Here is a 21,036-nt window from a genome sequence, read left to right as displayed (position 1 = left end):
TTTTGAAATCGCTGGAGGAGTTTTACCGCTCCCTCTCAACCTTCAAGTGAAAGCAGTTTAGGGCTGATTCCTGTGGCAGCTGCTTGTACAGTTGGCATGAGCCTTTTACTAAATCCAAACTTCAAACTTAAATTCTGCTGATGTTTGCCAACTGTATGACCAACTTCAATGGTACCTAGTAAACTTCCTTGCCTGTCAGCTGTGCGATAAGAAGCACGTTATCAGCAAATTAGGACATGCTGATTAACATTGCTGATAGGAAATGCCAACCTGGAATTACATGAAAAGCAACCATCCATTATTTCAAGCACTCTCCCTTCACAGATACCCCATGATCCATTGTCAAATCACTTGTCTGTAAATAATAAAATAGTTTGAAATAAAAAAATGACAGAATTAATTCTAAGGTCCCACAGTCAAAAGATTATTGGGGAGGCTCGAGTAGCATATTTAAGGAAATGAATAACATAGAAATACAAAATAACACTTTATAAGAACTTGAGTGGTACAAGGTGACAGCTCCCCAACATCTTCTCAAGGACAATTTGGGATGGACACGAATGCTATGGCATATTGATATTAGCCAACAATACCGCCATCCCAAAAACTAAAAACAAAAGTAACCTAGCTAATATGGATTTACATATCTCAATGACATCTGGTATGTCACAGTTCAAAACTGGGTATTCAGTTCAACCAGTTCTTCTGGCAACATAATCAGATTGTTCTTATTTTTTGCTTGCACAAGTTTTTCATTTTAAAACAAGTATTTTAGGTTATGCATATTGTTCTAGAGAAGATTTTTTTTTAAATGACTATGCAGTTATGTTAAAGGGTCAGCAAAGCAGGTTAACTCTATTGTCTACATGTTCTTTTGGCGATAGCATTCCAACACTATTTGCCACAGTTGTTCTACGTTGCAAATAAAAAAGATGATACTCTGAGCAAATCTGACCCACAGTAAAGGCTGCACTTGTAGCGTTTATGAGGGAGATATAAAACAAAACTTTATTTTAAGAAAAAAAAACTTTTGATTCCAACAAGTATATTACCAAACCATTGATAATGCAACAATACCACAGACAATGGGAAATCATTCTGAAAGCAATAGGTCTCTACTGTTACACAATATTCCTCAGTTGTTGAACTTCTAATTTAATACTGCATTCAATGAACAAATGAAAGTTTACATGGTTAAGTGATCAATACAAGAAATAACATACTTCCTCTATTTAACTTGTTCATTTTACCTTTAAGAAACCTTTAGACACCTTGAATTGAAGGCATTTGTTACTAATCGTGCAAAAGGTACCAGTGAAATCAAATTTCATGTTGACAAGCTCATATACATTGCTCTGGAAGCATGCTGATACAATAAACAACTAAGTCAACCTCAGTTATCCGAGTACCTAATATTATTAACTTTCAGCATTGCCTATACCTGTTCTTGAAAAAATAAAATACTCCTCTTAAGAGCATCTCAAGCATCTTTACCTACAAGAAGAAAAACCCTCAATAACATCAAGTGTGCATGTATATGATTTCCTGTACAGCACAACACGTTTTATCAGTTTTAAATAACGGTTTTCAAAAATTGCCATGATCCTGCCAATAAGAAACAAAGTTCAATGATTCATTAAAATTACTATGTATTATTTGTACAGTAAAATTATATATGTAAAGGAATAGCTGACGTTGCAAAGGGAAAAGTGGCCTGCTATTCCCTATATACCATGATCTAAATTTTTCAATGACTGGTGAAATTGTCAGACAGCATTTTATTTTCATCATTACTAATTTTCAATGTAGCTAATTGTCTCCCCTTTGCCCATTATGCTTTCCCAGTGCTACAGCCAGATTTCAACTTACCAATATGAACAATTTGACAACAATACACATTTGTTGCATCAGATTGATAATTCATTCATTTAAACATATACAAAGAAAATAGGAGGAATAGGCCATTCAGTCCCTTCAGCCTACCCTGCCATTCAATATGATCATGGCTGATCATCCAATTCAGTACCTCGTTCCCATTTTCTCCCCATTCTCTATAAAAGCATAGGTTGAATGAACAAAAAAATCTCTCAGCTTTGATACAATATTTAATATTAATCAGCAACTCTTAAATGTTTGTACATAGTAGTTGCAAAACATGCATCAACTATTGAATAGCAATGGGTATTTCAATTCTCAGGTTTATTTTTAAATTATAGAACTTAGAAGTAATGTTGCAATTGTATAATTAGCAAACTGTTTACTCTGAACTAAAAGTCATAGCTATATTCCCAAAAATGCTAATTTTCAATATAACTTCACTTACCTTCCAACTTCAAAACAATTACTACAATTTGAAAGTACTACATGGCTGTAAAGTGTTTTGGCACAACCAGAGCTTGTGGAAGGCTGTATATTAATGCAAGTCTTCAATTTTCTTTCTTTCTACATATTCTTATATTTATATTTTTACAGAATGTAGTATAGTACTGTAACAATCAACATAAACGAGCAAGAGAGACACCAATAAGGCAATGAAGATCAACAAAATTAAAAGATAAAATTTTATCTGGAAATTCTATCAGGCTTATTTGGTCTGCAGCCTCTGTATTGGACACAGGTCTCCACTGCTACTGGCCTGATAGATGTTAGGATACTTATATTCAGGAGTGCTCTTATCAGCAAGCAAATGTCAAATGTACTGCACTACAATACAACTTCCAGTGTAGTAATATAACAGTTCAAAGTCATGAGTATTTTCAAGAGTCAATGGAGTTTTTAATTCAATTCTTGCAATAATTCAGCTCAGTGGAATACGAAGGAACAGGATGAGGTGATCAGATCCCATGATGGAGATTCTTGAGTTCAGTATCAATACGTCAAGTACACTTGTGGCACAGTATGTAGATTTTATTCTAAATATATTTTCTCTACTTCAAGGAATTTCATTACAGCATCACACCATGGTAAAAATAGTTCATTGCAATGAATGTTTTTCATTCATTATTCTACAGCATGTTTATACCCCTAGAAGGAAATAAGCCTGCATGGTGCAATATTGTCAAAATTAAATTATATTTTTAAATTATCAGTTTGACATTAAAAATATCAAAATTGCCAGCTTCCAGTTACCAGGGCTTCCTGTTCTGCAGAAAATGTCTGTTTCACTTGCAATTACTGGTCTTGCTCATAACAAAACACCAGTCACACTTTATTGAAAATTGTGCTCCCACATAAAATGGCACTTCTCTCACCAGTATGTAATAATTGGAACACAGCAATCACTCAATTGCACAACATGGAGCTTATGTGCCTATGCTCAACATTATTGTACAAAAACAAATTTCAATTTGCAATCATGAGGTTCAACATTACAATCATCAATTTTTCTTTAGGCACATTTCATTTAAGAAACATTTGAAAGAGACACTACTGTTACCTGCCTGAAACATTAAGTGAATTATGGCATAATAATGAAAATCCCACGAGTATACCTGAGACAAAGTTTCGTTAAAGGGCAGCCTTTCATGTTCATCTGACTACAGTGCCTCAACCCTTAAAATTCAACTGCTGCCATCCACACCCAGGTTCCAATTATTTAATGCTGGTGTTTTCTTTTCAGATAAAATACTGAACACCAGACCTATAATAGAAGCTGCTTTCAGAAAATGGATGTTGACCATACACTTGATAAATGATAAATAAAAGAGGTCCCCTTTTCATGAAAGGGAAAGGTACAATGTAAAACTATTTGAAAGATAATTATCAAACCAAGCTTTTAAGAATCTTTTTCATCCAAGTTCATGAAGGTTTATGCAAATTTTGAATTCAACATCACTAAACCTTCTACAATTAAAGGTCTCCAGAAATAGGTTTGAAGATCATTTACAATTATTAACATTAAATGATGAACCATTTCTTTGTAATACTAATGATTTAATACAATGCATAAATACATTAAGCACAAAACATATATGTGCGCCACATGGCCAGTAGTACATCTATTTTGGTAGCAAATGATTTTATGAACTGCAAAGTGCAAAGCTACCGCTGGCCTGCTATCCTACTTAAGAGTACAACATTCTGGGTGGCATATCTTGAAAATAAAAGCCCTTGGCCTCATCTTTTACGTGGCTAATGAGGTCTCTCTGTTCTCTGACAATCTGACATAGTTCCCTAAATGAAGCTAGGCTAGTTACAGTGAGCTGCAGAATTGGCAATGTGTTGTTAGCAGCTGTTTACATTCTTTTGGGATCCCAGCATGGAGGTGGAAAGGGTGATTTCAACCGATTAATGTAATTACTGCGACCATTCATGTACTAATAATATAATTAGAACATTTGTACAGCTGAAGCCAAGTACATTGGAGATCGCAAAGAAAAACAGAGTTAATCTTCTTCCTTTACATTACTACCAGACGCCATGAAAAGTTGCTTCTTTTTATGTTTTTATAGGAAACCTTAGCTTCCTGTGCACAGGAATAAATTCAGTATTAAACTCTATACAAGCATACTGCTACTGATGCTGCTGCCTGTAGCCGCTCCTGCCAGATCATCAGTCATGGTATGCCACACATGTCTATATTGCACCGTCCTCACATCCACTATAGCTCATATGTAACCTCCATCATGCAACAACACCTAGATTGACCCCTTTTCTTGCTGGCCTCCACCAAGTGTTCTACAAGGAATTACTGTACTTTTTCAGCTCTGATCAAATACCCAAATTACTGACTATTCATTTTCATTGTCCACACAATTTGTACACCTCTTAATAGTTAGTTTTGCCTTTGAAATACCTCTTTATTTGCCTTCTGGCCTGTATATGGAATTTTTAGTCTATGTCTTACTATTCACATTTCAAAGACCTCTATTTTCTTCCAAAGGTCATTACTAATTAGAAAGTTTCTTAGGCATACAGGAAAGTGAATAGAATGTTTGATATTTCAAGTTATTTTCCTTGTCACAGGCTTGAGTTTTCTTGGTGTTGATACATTCTTCATATTCACAGAATTATTTCTGGTTATCACTACTCTTCTTCTAACTGCTGCATCATATCTGCCATCTTCTGTTATAAGTAGACAAATTTACCAATTTGTTACAGTGTGACACAATTGACTTCAATCTTCCTTGTAGTTTCTTCCAAAGCATTCATAGAATCATAGAAATGTACAGCACGGAAACAGACCCTTCGGTCCAACTTGTCCATGCTGATCAGGTATCTTAGATAAATCTAGTCCCATTTGCTAGCATTTGGCCTGTATCCCTCTAAACCCTTCCTATTCATATACCCAACCAGATATCTTTTAAATGTTGTTATTATACCAGCCTCCACCACTTCCTCTGGCAGCTAATTCCATACACACACCACCCTCTGCGTGAAAACATGGCTGCTTGGGTCCCTTTTAAATCTTTCCCCTCTCCCTGTAAACCTATGCCCTCTCGTTTTGGACTCACCTACCCTGGGAAAAAGACTTTGGTTAATCACCCTATCCATGCCCCTCATGATTTTATAAACCTCTGTAAGATCACCCCTCAAACTCCAAAGCTTCCGAGAGACCAACTAATTCTTCCTCTTCTCCTCTACATCAGTCAATAGAAGAGAAAGAAGTAAAAGACACCATACCTTCCACCCCCACCCAATTGCACCACCACCATCTCGGAGGATGATGCCACCATAATTCCAGACAAGGCACCAACATTTGCACCCTCCACCACCAGAAACATTCACCTCAGTGGTCACACCAATTTGTGCAACTGAGCCTATTGTACCTGGTGAGCTCAACACTGACACTGGCCCACAGCCAGTGTAGGAAGCAATGATTACAGGACTGTTGGAGATCAGGCATCTGCTCAGTCCTATGCAAATGACATGCCTCTTTATTCGGTCATAAAAAACATTGTCAATCTACAGACAGAGGGAGGGAAACATCAGGAAGTGATGCCTAAGGCCATTACTTCTTATTTATTCATTCATTCACAGGATGAGGACGTCACTGGCTAGGCGAGCACTAATTGCCCAACTACATTGCTGTGGGTCTGGAGTTACAAGTAGACCAGGCCAGATAAGGATGGCAGTTTCTTTCCCTAAAGGACATTAATGAACCAAATGGGTTTTTCCGAAAATAGATTCATTACCATCACAAGACTCTTTAATTCCAGATATTTAGTGAATTCAAATTCAATCATCTGCTGTGGCAGGATTTGAACCTGGGTCCCCAGAACATTACCTGGGTCTCTGGATTAACAGCCCAGCAATAATACCACTAGGCCATTGCCTCCCCATAACTCAGACTTGAGCGGAAGATGAAGGAGTCGATTAGAAAGGCTGGCAGGAATGTTGAAGATCCAGATGCAACAGAATGCTCAGTGGCTGCCAAAAATGGAATGGACATGCACTTGATCACCGTAACCATGGATTTGCAGCATCAATGGCAAGGTGAGAGTGGGACGAGGCACCTCGATCTTACTCTGGATGACTCTTTTTCACAAGGAGACAGGGTGGTACCAGCAGACCCCAACAGGAAGGAGAAAATACAGCCAGGAACCTCAGAGCTTTCTCTCAGGACACTCCATTTCTGCCATGCCTCCCCATCTCACTGCTATCACTGGCTGAAGCAGCAGGGTATACTGCATTGGGTGCAGGAGACACTCACCAGAATGCCCCTACTGGTTCTCAGCACCCTGGGTATGCCTGCCAAAATCATCCCAGTCACTAGGGCGTAGAAATCATCAGGTTCCCTCCACCTTAGCGTAGGTTGTCAAGCAGCACCTACATGTAGTAGTAGGCAAAAGGAAGGCCTTTTAAGGCAACTGTGGTGGCACCCATCATTAATCAATGTAGTCTGTACTTCTGTAAACATAAAATCACTTGTATTGTTCTGAGGTTAATGCGCTAGATGCCAACAAAGCCGCCTGACGTGAAAGGAATGGAGCAGCATCTTCTATCACAAGGAGATGCTGGTCTTCCTTCTGAACATTTTTGATTGTCTCACGTCATTTGTAATGTGTGTGCCTACCACTGTTCTCATGACTCAACAGACTACAGAACTAGCACTTCCGGACTGCAGTCAATGATCCAGAGATTAAATTAACGGACGCTGACTTTGTCTGGTGAGATCAAATCAAAGACACTGAATCAAGGATTGCAATGGTGTGCTCACAACACAGATGAGTTATAAAAGTAATGAGGAAATGTGGTTGGGTTCTGCAAGGTGTAGGAATAAAAGATCTTTCCCTAGCTGGGGTCTCCAAAGCCAGGCTAAATATTCTCAGTATATGAGGTGATGTCTAAATGAATGACTTAACTGCTTGGGGGAAGTATGGAGGGAAAATGAACCATTGGCTGAGGATGCTCAGAGTACAGTCAATGACTTTTTTTTCTTCACTTGTAGGACTTAGGCATTGCTGGCTGGGCCAGAATTTATTGCCAGTCGATAGCTGCCCTTGAGGAGGTGGCAGTGAGGTGCCTATTCAAACAGTTGAAGTCCATGTGCTGTAAGTAGACCCACAATGCTGTTAAGAAAGGAATTCTAGGATTTAATCCAATGACACTGAAGGAACTGCAACTGTAATATTTCCACATCTGACTGGCAAGTTCTTTGGAGAGGAACTCATAGGTAATGGTATTCCCATGTATCTGCTGTCCTTGTCCTTCTAAATGCAAGTGGCCATGGGTTTGGAAGGTGCTGTCTAGGAAACATTAGCCAATTTCTGCACAGCATGCTGCCCAAGTGTTGGCAGTGGAGGGAGTGGATGCTTGTGGATGTGGTGCCAATCAAGCAGGCTGCTGTGTCTTGGATGATGTTGTTGGAACTGCATTCATCCAGGCAAGTGGAGAATATTCTATCACATTCCTGACTTCTGCCTTGTAGATGGTGAACAGACTTTGGGGAATCAGGAGGTGAATTATTGCTGCAATATTACTAGCCTCTGACCTGTTCTTGTAGCCACTTGTTTATACAGGGAGTCCTGTTAAGCTTCTGTTCAATGGTAAACATCCAAGATATTGATAGTGGGGATTTCAGTGATAGAAACACCACTGAATATCAATGGGTGATGGTTAGATTGTCTCTTATAGGAGATGCTCATTGCTTGTGTGTTGCAAATGTTACTTGCGATTTTTCTGCCCCTGCCTGGATATTGTCCACATCTTGCTGCATTTGGACATAGACTGCTTTAGTATCTGAGGAGTTGCAGAACATTATGCAATCACTGGTGAATATCCCCATTTCTGATCCAATAGAATCATACAACACAGAAAAGCCCTTTGGCGCCTTCAAGGCTGCACTAATCTATCTACACTAATTCTAATTCCTAGTGCTTGGCCCACAGTCTTGAAGTTTGAGATTTCAAATGCTCATCCACATACCTTTTGAAGGTCATGTTTCTCACCGTTACTACAATCCAAGGCAGTTCATTCCAGATTCCCACTACTCTGTGGGTGAAAACCCTTCTCTTCAAATCCCCTCTAAACCTCCTACCTTTCATCTTAAAAGTATGGTGCCTCATTACGGACCCTTCAACTAAGGGGAACAGCTGGTTCCTTTTCACTTGATCCATGCCCCTCACAATCATTTACACCTCAATCAGCTCTCCCCTCAGTCTACTCTATTTTAAATAAAAGAACCAAGTCTATCCAGCCTTTCTTCATATCTAAAATGCAAAACCCAGGCAACATCCTGGTGATTCCCCTCTGCACCCCTCCAGTGCAATCACACCCGTCCTATGGCGTGACAATAAAATTGCACACAGTACTTGCACTCCAGCTGTCCAAAATAACCTCCCTGCTCTTATACTCTATAGCACAACTGATAAAGGCAATCGGCCCACGTGCCTTAACTACCCTAATAATCTGTCCTGCCACCTTTGGGGATCTGTGGACAAGTACCCCAAGATCCCTCGGTTTCTCAGAGTTTCCTAGTCCGTAGAATCCCTACAGCGTGGAAGCAGGCCATTCAGCCCATTGAGTCCACACCGACCCTCCAAACAGCATCCCACCCAGACCCACCACCTATCTCTGTAACCCTCCATTTCCCATGACTAATCCACCTAGGCTGCACATCCCTGGACACTATGGGCAATTTAGCATGGCCAATCCACTTAAACTGCACATCTTTGGACTGTGGGAGGAAACCTGAGCACCCGGAGGAAACTCATGCAGACACAGGGAGAATATGCAAACTCCACAGACAGTCGCCTGAGGGTGGAATCGAACCTGGGTTCCTGGCACTGAGAGGCAGCAGTGCTAACCACTGAGCCACTGTGCCACCCTGTGTTCTGCCATTCATTGAGTACTCCCCTGTAATGTTCATTTTCCAAAGTGCTTCAGCATTAAGTTCCATCTGCCTCCGATCTGTCCATCTGACCAAACTGTCCAGATCTTCCTGTAACCGAAGGCCCTCTTCCTCACTATTGACCACCCAGCCAATCTTCATGTCATCCACAAGTTTGTGGATGAAATTTGCATATCATTCCCCCTAAATCCTCATCTATATCTTACACTCTCTCTCACACACACACACACACACTCTAAGGGACCCAACTTTAATCTTTGTGATACGCCACTGGACACCAGCCTCCTGTCACATAAATAGCCTTCTGCCATCACCCTCGGTTGCCTACCTTTAAATATCCTGTGCCTCCAGCCACTTCTTTATATCATGCTGAATGAATCAAATTGGCATCTGAGATTTTGGGGACCTCTGGAGGACAAAAATTGTTGTGAATGCTTCAGTCTTATCTATTGCATTTGTGTTGGGCACTTCTATCATTGAGGATGGGATATTTCTTGAGCCTCGTCCTCCGTGAATCATTTGATCATCTACTACCATTCGTGACTGGATGTTGGAAAGACTGCTTAGATCTGATCCACTGGTTGTGGGATGCTTAGATCTCTCTAGCACTTGCAGCTTATCCTCTTTGGTATGCAAGTAATCCTGTGTTGTAGCTTTACCAGGTTGACACCTCATTTTTAGGCATATTTCATGCTGTTGCAGGTTAGCTCTCCTGCACTTTTCATTAGCCAGGGTTGATTGCCTGGCTTGATGTAATGTTAGAATGTGCATGTACATGGCCATGAGATTGCAGATTGTGTTGGGAGTACAATTCTGTTGCTTCTGATGCCAAAATTGCCTCAGGATGCTTAGTCTTGAGTTGCTAGAGCTGTTCAAAGTCTGTCCCATTTAGCACAGTAATAGTGCCACATAACACAATATAAGGTATTATTAATACTAATGCAGGATTTTGTGACGGTCACTCTTAATGAGACTGTCACGGACAGATGCATCAGTGGCAGCAAATAGGTGAGGTTGAGGTCAAGTATGTTTTCCATTGCGCCAGCTGTATCCTTTAGGAAGTGACCAGCACAACCAGTAATGCTGCTGCCAAGCCACTCTCAATTGTGAACAGTGAAATCCCCCACCTGGAGTACATTCTGATCCTTGGCATGCTCTGTGCTTTCTCTAAGTGTCATTCAACATGGAGGAGCACTGATTCATCAGGTGAGGGAAGACGGTACATGGTAATCAGCAGGTTTCCTTGCCCATGTTTGACCTGATGCCACGAGACTTCATGGAGTCCAGAGTCAATACTTAAGACTATGTGGCAATTCACTCCCAACTATGCTGCCATTTCTGCTTGGCCTCAACATTATCCAGGACTGTCAGAATAGAGTGGAGAAAAAGGTGACTATTAACATTAGACTGAATGGGAGAGAGCTGGGGAGCATTCTCCAAGATGATTATTCCCCATTAAGTTCTCTCTTACCTTGAGGCAAGGCCCAAAGTTCTGCTTACCTCCAGTAGGCCCTGTTTGTGGGTAGTGCAGCTGCAGTTGTTGCGGGCTAGGTGTGTACATGTCGTTCTTACTTCTAAGCAATCACAATACCAACATATTAAAATTTAAAATGTAGCCTTTATATAAAATGATCATACAAAATGAGTCAATTAGGTATGTTACACAGAGCAAACAGTGACCTTTAGCCAGCTGCTATACAAAGGACATTACATTTAAACAAGCATGTCCAAGTAGCTCAATTGCACTGGAAGTGGATTGTTGTAAGGTTGCGATGGAGTTGGCCTTGTCAGACCATTGCCCTGTTTCCTTCTCTTCCTGGCATTTCTCAGGATCCCCACCTTCACCTTCCTCATCCATAAGAGCATCTTACTCCTCCATGTCTTTGTCTCCAAAGACATCTCCACACTTCGTTGAATGAGGTTGTGAAGGAGCAGCATCCCACAATGACGTGGGACACTCTGTTGAGTCATACAGCAGTGTCTATAGTTTGCTCATCAAAGGCCCTTGTGGAGCCATCTGCAGGTTGATACCCCTCCTTGGCATCAGGCTAAGGACATCTGACAGATGTCATCAGCCAGGCCTGGAGGTAGCCTGTCTTGTATGTGACAAAGGATACTAGAAGATGCAGACACCTGTGAGTGTTTCATGCCATAGCAATCATGGTAGCTTCCCAGATATCATGCATAGACCGATAGTATTTGATTGGTGTGATTACAAATGTATATTCAGGGAGTGGAACTCTTTCCTATTGATGAACACTGTTGATTGTTGATATGGTGCTCTAATCATTATGTGGGTGCAACTGATTATACCTTTGTTCCTGTTAAAAAACTTGTTAGGTAGCCAAGGACACTGCCCTGACTGCCTGATTCTCTGGAACCAAGGGGAAGCAACTAAACAGGAGTGTTTTTAGTAAAGTGAGAATCTCTTGTAATGTAATGTAACCCCCTGGATACATTTATGCTGCCTTTGGCATTGCCTCTAAGTTGCAGACAGCTAGATCAAAACCTGTAAATGAAGTGTGAGGTTAATGTCATTGCCCCCATTGTCCTGGCTATTGCTCTTCTCCAGGTTTGACTGTGACTGATGGCTGCTGCTGCATCACCAACCTTCACCAATGGTTTCTCCTGAGCTGCAAGATAAGCAGAAGAATGGCAACGTCAACCTATGCCATTGTTCTGTCTGTCTTTGACCTTGCTCTTCAAGCTTGCTCAATTATGCCCAAGCAGTGCTTACCGCGTGGCTTCCTTCTCAATAATCATGCAAACAATGGGAAGATCCAACTTGTGGGGCTTCCGAAGACAGCTCTTTGTGATCAAACCTAACTTAAACTACATGGACACAGTGCACATTGGTTGGAATTCTTAAAGCATGTCAGTGAATCTTCCCATCCACAACAGTCAGGGTCCCTACAGGAAGATTGCAGAGCCATTCTAATCATGCCATAGTCTGATTGAGCTGCCAACCTTTTCCCCACCCCTTTCCTCGTCCAGCAGGAGGCGCCAGCAAAATCCATTTTGGGTATAGTCTTTTCCAACTCAAAGGAGAATTGTGCAGTTGTCTTTGATTCAAGATGGTGAGATTCTATTTCTTCCTCTGCTGTAACTCACCAAATTTAGCCCATTCTTTATCTTCATTCAATCCCTTCCATCCATTAGAGTTGATCCACTCCATGTCACTACTTATTCAACTCCCCCCATCCACACTGAGTCAATCACTATTTAGTTTCCAATACTTCTGACCTTCTATTCACCTCTGATCAAGGCCACCTGCACCCTCACTTCTCTTGACATTGCCTCTAAAAAAAATTGTATGCTGTCCCATCCTGACTTAGCATCCAACACTTGCTGATGACTGTGACCATACCATCCAAAGCAAATACTACCAGACATGTTCACGCATACGAGGTTCCTGCTGTATGGACCATGTCTTCAACAGCCATCTCCTCTTGGATGCTTCCTTTGCAACCCTAACCCTTAACTCCCCAAAACAGGAAAGAAACTGTGGCTAAGTTTACCTTACATCCCTGGACAAACAATGACCAAACTCTTTAACACAGAGTGCGCCACTCTTTTCTGACTAACTCTCCTTCCCCTTTGTCTTCAGCTAGGGTTACTTTCCAGTTTACCAGTTGGGGTTTAAGTTGGCCTACGTACACAGCATGAGGGGCATGTCAGTTAGTTCAATTGGCTAGATGGTTGTTTTGCAGTGGAGAGTGATGCCAACAGCACAGGTCCAATTCTTGCACCAGCTGAGATCTCAAAGAAGGACCCACCTTCTCAACCTTGCCCCTCGCCTGAGGCATGATGACCCTCAGGTTAAACTCACCACAACTGGTCATCTCTAATGGAAGAACAGCTCTATGGTCCTCGGGGACTCTAGCATTGATACAATATACAATTGCATAATACAACAAAACTATTAGGTTTAATTAAATATAATCTCACTAAGAAACAATTCACATTTGAGTTGTTATAGCAAACTAAAATTAATTCCTCATCTGTATTTATTTGGAATCAAAGTGAATTATTTAAATAGCATAAAAATATTTTCGATATTAGATCAGTTGGAATGTACAGTTTCCACCTTGTATGTAAAAGTTTGATCAAGCTACTATCAAGAGTATTTTAATTCTCCCTATTTTGTCTTGCTGTGCCCAACACATCATTGCATGGATTAACTACTAATAACACAGACAGTCCCATGTATGTGTGGTGGTCCTGGGAATGGGGAACAAGACAGCAATCAAAACTAAACCGATAAACTAACTTCTGCTCAGAAATTGCTGATACTGAAGAGATGAGAAAGACTAGAATTTCCTTAGCCCTCTCTCAACAAGGTTGTGAAGAACTGTGTGCCTGGATGAATAGTGTTGGTAGGAGAGTTTCAAAGGTGGAGGGATCCTTATACACCAAGATAGGCTTTGTGGATGATGGCACCTGTAAAAGCTGGGATGGTTGCACATCAACAGATCCAGAATGTAGTTCCTTGTGGGATCTTTTGCTGTTGCTTTTGGGGAGAGCTTAAATTAACTCAGCAGAGGTGTGGGAGCCAGAGGAGCATAGTATCAGGGTACACAAAATACTGAGAGAGGCAGATAACACAAGAATAGAGCCTAGTAAGTTAATAGGTGGAGGCAGAGTCAGAGAGAAAAGTAATGAAGGCAAATCAAAATTATGCTGCATGTATTTAGTATATTTAATAAGAATGGTCAGGTTACAGGCATAGTTTACCTTATGAGATTATGACGTTGGGCGACAACAAAGACCTAGCTCAATGTAAAGCAGGAATGGGTGTTTAATATCTCTGATTTCAAGGTATTTAGAAAGTTAGAAAAGGTAAAAGAGGAGGCATGGCGTTTTTAAGTAAGGAATGCAGTGCTGAAGAAAGGCTATGTCCCACAGGGTTCAAGGGCAAAATTGATTTGGCTTGAGCTAAGGAACAAAAGAGGTACAATTACATCATTCAGCGGAATCTGTAGAATACACACAAGTAGGAAGGATATACAGGAACAAATCAGAAATGAAATTATAGATCAGTGCAAACATCATAAAGTTGTTAGTATGGTGCCTTTTCTTTACCCAAATATATAGACTAGAATAACGATAGTGTCAAGGGTAGTGAGGGACCAAGCATTCTTAGACTATGTTCAGGAGAATTCCATCCAGCAGTAAGTATATAGTCAAACAAGAAAGAAGGCACCGCTAGAACTGGTTATGGGGAATGAGATGAGACATGTACAGCAAGTGTCAGTGACAGTCCATTTAGAGGATAGTGATCATGGTATCATAAGATATTGGATGATTGTGGAAAATGAAAATGAACAATATAGATTAAGAATAATTAACAGGAGGAAAGCTAACTTCAATGGGGCAAGGACAAACTAAGCCAGATAGATTGAAATCAAAAGTTAATGGAAAAAAACAGGAGCTGAGTAATGGCTCACTCAGAGATAGTAAGAACTGCCGATGCTGGAGTCAGAGATAACACAGTGTGGAGCTGGAGGAGCACAGCAGGCCAGGCAGCATCAGAGGAGCAGGAAAGTTGACATTTCGGGTTAGGACCCTTCTTCGGAAAAGGATTACCTTTAACGAGATGGATTAGGCAGAGTCAACGTATGTTCCCTCAAATGAAAAGGTAGGGCAAGCAGAATTCCCTAAATGACAAAGGAGATAGAAATTAAGTTAAGGAAGAAAATTTGTACTTATTACAGGTGCAAGGTAGAATATGCAATTGAGAACCAAGCTGAATATGGAGGTCTCACAAGAATGAGAGGTGGATAAGCAAAGAAGAGAACTGAAGAGGGATAATGAAGAAAAGGTTGGGAGGGAAATCTCAAATTCTACTACAGAGGCATAAATTGTAAAAGGAGTAGGATCGATTAGGAATCGGAAAGAAGATTCACACATGGAGTCAGGAGGCATGCCGAAGTGTTAAATGACACTCACACCTTGTACCAAACCAATACTTCTGACATTCATGAAAACAGTCCAGAGCACCTTGGGGTCATCCAGCACCATATTCTAATTATTAATCTTTGTATCAAGATTTGCATGAGAACCAGTAACAACACATCATTTTTGGAAAAAAAAGGCCTCTGCAATAACAAATATTACTCTGGTACCTTTTATAGGTACAGGCTAGCACAAACCTTAAGTATTGATTTTTTACAGCTCTCAGCAACTAACTATCTACAGCCTAAAAGAGAACATATTAAAGTTATAATTTCATGCACTTGCATATAAATGGCGTCAAGTGAACTCAGCACTGTACAGCTTCCATATTTCAAAATTGGATCAGTGGTTTCAATATTTAAAAAGTGAACTTAAATTGCTGCGAGTCAGTCTTCAATAGTGAGTTTCTGCACTTGCTTGTATTATTAGGAGATAACAAGTAAAAGGCTTATTTTACTAAGTAAAAGGAGATGAAAACATAAGTCAGCTTGAGCTACTTTCATGCAGAAACAGTCAAATTACTAGAAGGTCCATCACGAGTCATTCAAACAACATGATCGAACTTAGGCTCACCTTAAAAATGTATATGGAAGACTGTTGTAGGATTATGCATTAAGAAACAAAGTTAACTCACCAAATATTAAAAAAAACTGCAAACATTCTTTCCCTTCACTAAGCAACTTACAACAGTTTTTTATGCTGTTGTAAAACAGTGTCACAATATTCTATTTTGGTCATGTAGCCCTATTAAAATTTGAAGCACATTTTGTGCTAAATTGATAGAATGCGGTGGCTGTTCCACTGTACTGGAGAACAGATATAATCAGATGAAGTTCATAAACAAATTAAAATCTGAATTTGTGCTGTATAACTTTCTGTATTTTTTCTCATCAAGAAAATACTCGATGACTCATTTCACTTCTGAATCATGTTCTAGATAGGTGGAATTTGTTTTCCACATTTCACCGTAATAAAATATAATTATGTCATTGGATTTCAGTCCTATTATACTCCTATACCCAAGTAGAGTTCACAGGTCATAATAAAATGAAAATGCTTTACCTGAGTGGGTCTTAGTAGCATGTCTTTGCAGAAAATCCAGCAACTGAGAAAGAACCTTCTCATGGCATGATTTTAATTCCTCATCACACTCATAACACCTGCAAAATTAAGCGATTTAGAAGAAACAATGCTAAAGGATAAATTATGCACAAAATTTGTTTTAAAAATACAGACCTTAATTTCTTATTGACATTAATATAGAGAATCACAATAGGTGAAACATATTATGAATTAAGCACATCTTATTCCATTAGGTCTGTAATACAGAAGTTATAAGAGCCGCTTTAATTATCCTAATATAAACCATATTACTAATATGCACTTATCTAATATTAATAGGTATAATAACACTATTGGCAGATAGGGTGCAGGGAGAAAGAAATCTGAAAACGTGTGAAGAGCCATTTTCTACACCAGTATGTTTCCATTCCCATGTGGAAGGAATCATTGCTGGATCTCTTTCCAGACAATGAATTTGGTCAAGAAGGATCAACTGTCAGTCAAAAAACTTTGAGGAGTTAGTGATCATAGTATCATAAAAGTTCTTTAGCCAACTTGAACAGAACAATAATCAATCCAAAGTAAAAACAATTCACTGGAGAATGGCCCATTTCAATGTATGAAAACAGATCTGGCCCAGGAAAGGTGGAATCAAGACTAACAGGCCAAACAGCAATTCAACAATCTGTTTCCTTGAAAAAGGAGATAATTTAAGCAAAGTCGAGGCATAAGGGAGAAAGGTAGGACAAATAAAATCAGAATTCCCTGGATAATGAAAGACATAGAGAGCTAGATGAAGTAACAAAAAGGTGCATATGACAAATGCCAAGTACAAGTGGGAACCAAGCTGAAAATATAAAGTTCAGAGAAGAATGCAAAAAAAAAAGGTGCAGCAAAGACAGTTGAGAGAATTATCCAACAGCTGAAATAAAATGAGAATACAAAATGTATCTATGGGTAAAAAAGAAATAGGGTATTTACACATGGAGGTAGAAGGCATGGCTATAGTACACAAATACTGCATATCTACATTTACCAAGGAAGTAGATGCTGGCAAAATTGTCAGGGAAGAGATAGTTGAGGCAATAGGTGAGCTAAAACAGAATTTTCATCAGAACTGAAAGATGTCAAAATGTAGTAATTATTAAACAAATAAAAGGGGAAGGATAGCTGAAAAGAAGAAAACAGAAGGTCTGTGATGAGGTATAAGACAGGAGAAATTAAATGACACAAAGGTTGGTGGTGCAAGACCAAAAGGAATGGTAATGAGACAAGTAAAGGAAGAAAAGCTGTGTCTGGAGGAGGTGAGATTGGCAAAGTGATAAAGCATTGTCATTGGAAAGCAAAAACAAGAAAAAGGAGTTCAAAGGAAAACACAGCATTGCAGAATCCCCATAATGCAGATAGAGGCCTTTTGGCCCATCAAGTCTGCATTGACCCTCTGAAGAGCATCCTATCCAGACTTACACATCCCCTCCCCAACCCTATCACCATAACTCCGCATTAACCATGGTTAATCCACCTGGCCTGTACTTCCCCAGACACAACGGACCAATTTAGCATGGCTGATCCACCTATGCTGTACACCTTTGGTCTGTGGAGGAAACCGAAGCACCTGGAAGAAATCCATGCAGACACAGGGAAAATCTGCAAACTCCACACAGACAATCATCCAAGGCTGGAATCGAGCTCGGTTCCTGGCGCTGTGAGGCAGCAGTGCTAACCATGGTGTCACCCCATGTGAAGAAAAATGGAACAAATGGGGCCACAGATTACGGTCTGAAACTACTGAACTCGATGTTGAGTACAGAAAGTTGAAAAGCAAATTTAAAGGTATGGTCCTGTTCCCTGAGCTTATACTGAGCATCATTCAAACCAAGTGGGAGGCTGAAGATGGTCTCCTGCAGTGCTTCATTGAAGTTCACATTTAAACTCTCCTGTCTTCCATTTTTTAATCCCTTTATAGGATGTGAGGGTCATTGGCAAGGATAGCATTTGTTGCCTATTCCTAATGATACTCAAACTGAATGGCTTACTTGGCCATTTCATAGAGCAGTGAAGAGTCAACCACAGTACTTTCAAGCCTGGAGTCACAGGCAGGCCAAACCAGGTGATGATGACAGGTTTTCCGTTTCTACAGGAAATTGTTGAACAAGATCTGACAAATGATTAGGGTTACCAACACACCAACTTTCTTTTAAATTCCAGATTTATTCTTTCAATCGAACATTCATCACATCTGCCTTCGTGGGATTTAAACACACACCCTCAGGGAATTAACCTGGATTCCTGGATTGCTAGTCCAGTGAAAATATCACCACATCACTATTTCATTACCGAACTTCCCTTTTCTTATTATTCCCATCCTCCCATTTTCATTTACTTAAACCAATTAATTATATTTCTAACTTTTCCTAGTACTGATGAAAAGTCAACAGTCTGAAATGTTCATTATTTCTCTTTGCACAGATGCTGCCTGACCTGCTGAGTAATTCCAGCATTTTCTACTTGTGTTTCAGATTTGCAGTTTTCAACTTTTGGATCCATAACATTCAGTTGGCTTACAACTGAAAACAAGAAAACAGTCTTAAACTAAAAAGCCTAAGAAGCAAAAACTTTAGAAAACTTACATACAATTGCAGGACACTACTTCAGGTTTTGATTCTTCATAAGTTAAACTATCCCTTACAACCAATGCACTAGGCAGTTTATGAAAACTATTTCGTTCTTTTTACTGGTGTTCTTCAAATTGAACTGTTTAGATTAATTGAATTTGCATTCTCCCTTCTCAAATAGTTACCCAATTTCCTTTCAAGTTGAGTCATAATCACTTACAGTAAATCATTCCAAATTCAGTGAAGTAAACACAGAAAGGCCAATGGTTTCAACTCAAAGAATTGTTATTATCCCAACTGATAGTAATACCGTACAAATCAGATCCCAGACCAAGACCTAGCTTGATTGATTTCTGCAGTTAAAAAAAATCTATCACTGAACAAATTCACTGGGGGCTGCCAATGCACTTCTAACAAACAAAAAATTACATGAGAAAATACAAACTACGTTACACTAAACATGAACTATTGGAACAAACTAATTTCAAATACTGAAAAAACTGTTCCTCCCTTTTACCTTAGCAATAACCTTATAGACACTCAAACCTCAGCAAAGGGTCACTCCTATCTTCACGCTATAGCTGCTTGCTCAGCCTGCATTGCTATAATCTATTTCCTTTTTGACAAGTTTTTCTGCAATGTTATTTTCTTAATTAATGGCTCGATTAGAGATCTTGAAACAAGTTGCTAACTCAGCTTACAGTGTCATGGACCTGTACGGCAGGGAAACAGACCCTTCGGTCCAACTCATCCATGCCGACCAGATACCCTAAATTAATCTAGTCCCATTTGCCAGTATTTGGCCCACATTTCTCTAAACCCTTCCTATTCGTACACCCAGCTAGATGCCTTTTAAATGTAGTAATTCCCTCCACTACTTCCTCTGGCAGCTCATTCCATTCACGCACCATCTTCTGCGTGAAAACATTGTCCCTTAGGTCCCTTTTGAATCTTTCCCCTCTGACCTTAAATCTATGCCCTCTAGTTTTGGACTCTGCTACCCTGGGGAAAAGACCTTGGCTACTGAGCCTACCCATGCCCCTCATGATTTTATAAATTTCTATAAGGTCAGCCCCTGAAGCTTCAATGTTCCAGGAAAATAGCCCCAGCCTATCCCCCCCGCCCTATAGCTCAAACTCTCTAACCCTGGCAACATCCTTGTAAATCTTTTCTGAACCCTTTCAAGTTCCACAACATACTTCCTATAGCAGGAAGACCAAAATTGAATGCAGTATTCCAAAACTGCCCTGACCAATATCCTGTACAGTTGCAATATGATCTCCCAGTTACTGTACTGAATGCACTAACCAATAAAGGCAAGCATACCAAACGCCTTCTTCACTATACTGTCTACCTTCAAGGAACTATGCACCTGCACCCCTAGGTCTCTTTGTTCGGCAACACTCCCCAGGACCTTACCATTAAGTGTATAAGTTCTGCCATGATTTGCCTTTTCAAAATGCAGCATCTCACATTTATCCAAATTAAACTCCATCTGCCTCTCCTCGGCCCATCAGCCCACCTGACCAAAGTCCCATTGTACTCTGAGGTAACTTTCTTGGTTGTCCACTACACTACCAATTTTGGTGTCATCTGCAAACTCACTAACCATATTTCCCATGTTCACATCCAAATCATTTACCTAAATGATGAAAAGCAGTGGACCCAGCACTGATCTTTATGGCACACTGCTAGTCACAGGCCTCCTGTCTGAAAAGCAATCCTCTACCACCACATTCTGTTTCCTACCTTTGAGCCAGTTCTGTATCCAAATGGCTAGTCCATGTATTCCATGTGATTACTACTACTATTGATAATGGGTTCATTGAACACATGTCTTCAACTATCTTGCAGATACCTTCCATTCTGACACCGCCACAGCTTTATGCTTCTAGGATTTTCTTCTAAGCAGCTAAGGACTTCTACTCAGCTGCGCATGAACTGTTTTTGGAGACTGTTATTAACAGCATCTGCTGCTTCAAACTTCTCTCTGAACGAACCTGCTTCTGCCTCCAACTCAAGAGACAACAAGGTGCAGGGCTGGATGAACACAGCAGGCCAAGCAGCATCATAGGAGCAGAGAGGCTGACGTTTCGGGCCTAGACCCTTCTG

The 21,036-nt window shown here is 40.1% G+C and overlaps 1 protein-coding gene across 10 annotated transcripts in view; it reads right to left on the bottom strand.

Moving 5' to 3' along the window:
• Window positions 1-21,036, bottom strand: part of usp45 (ubiquitin specific peptidase 45) — a 132,273-nt gene that overhangs the window by 100,020 nt on the left and 11,217 nt on the right. For all 10 annotated transcript variants that reach the window (XR_007262177.1, XM_048597507.1, XM_048597506.1 and 7 more), the window contains exon 5: window positions 16,310-16,407. Coding sequence is in view for 9 of the 10 variants with exons in the window: in XM_048597507.1 (XP_048453464.1) it covers window positions 16,310-16,407 (98 nt within the window). In the remaining variant the exon portion in view is untranslated. The remainder of the gene's footprint in view (window positions 1-16,309; window positions 16,408-21,036) is intronic.

The sequence above is a fragment of the Rhincodon typus genome, chromosome 5 (assembly GCF_021869965.1).
Source record: "Rhincodon typus isolate 14 chromosome 5, sRhiTyp1.1, whole genome shotgun sequence".
Lineage (NCBI taxonomy): Eukaryota > Metazoa > Chordata > Chondrichthyes > Orectolobiformes > Rhincodontidae > Rhincodon > Rhincodon typus.
Note: the sequence above shows the minus strand (reverse complement) of the source record. Positions and strands in the feature narration are given on the sequence as shown.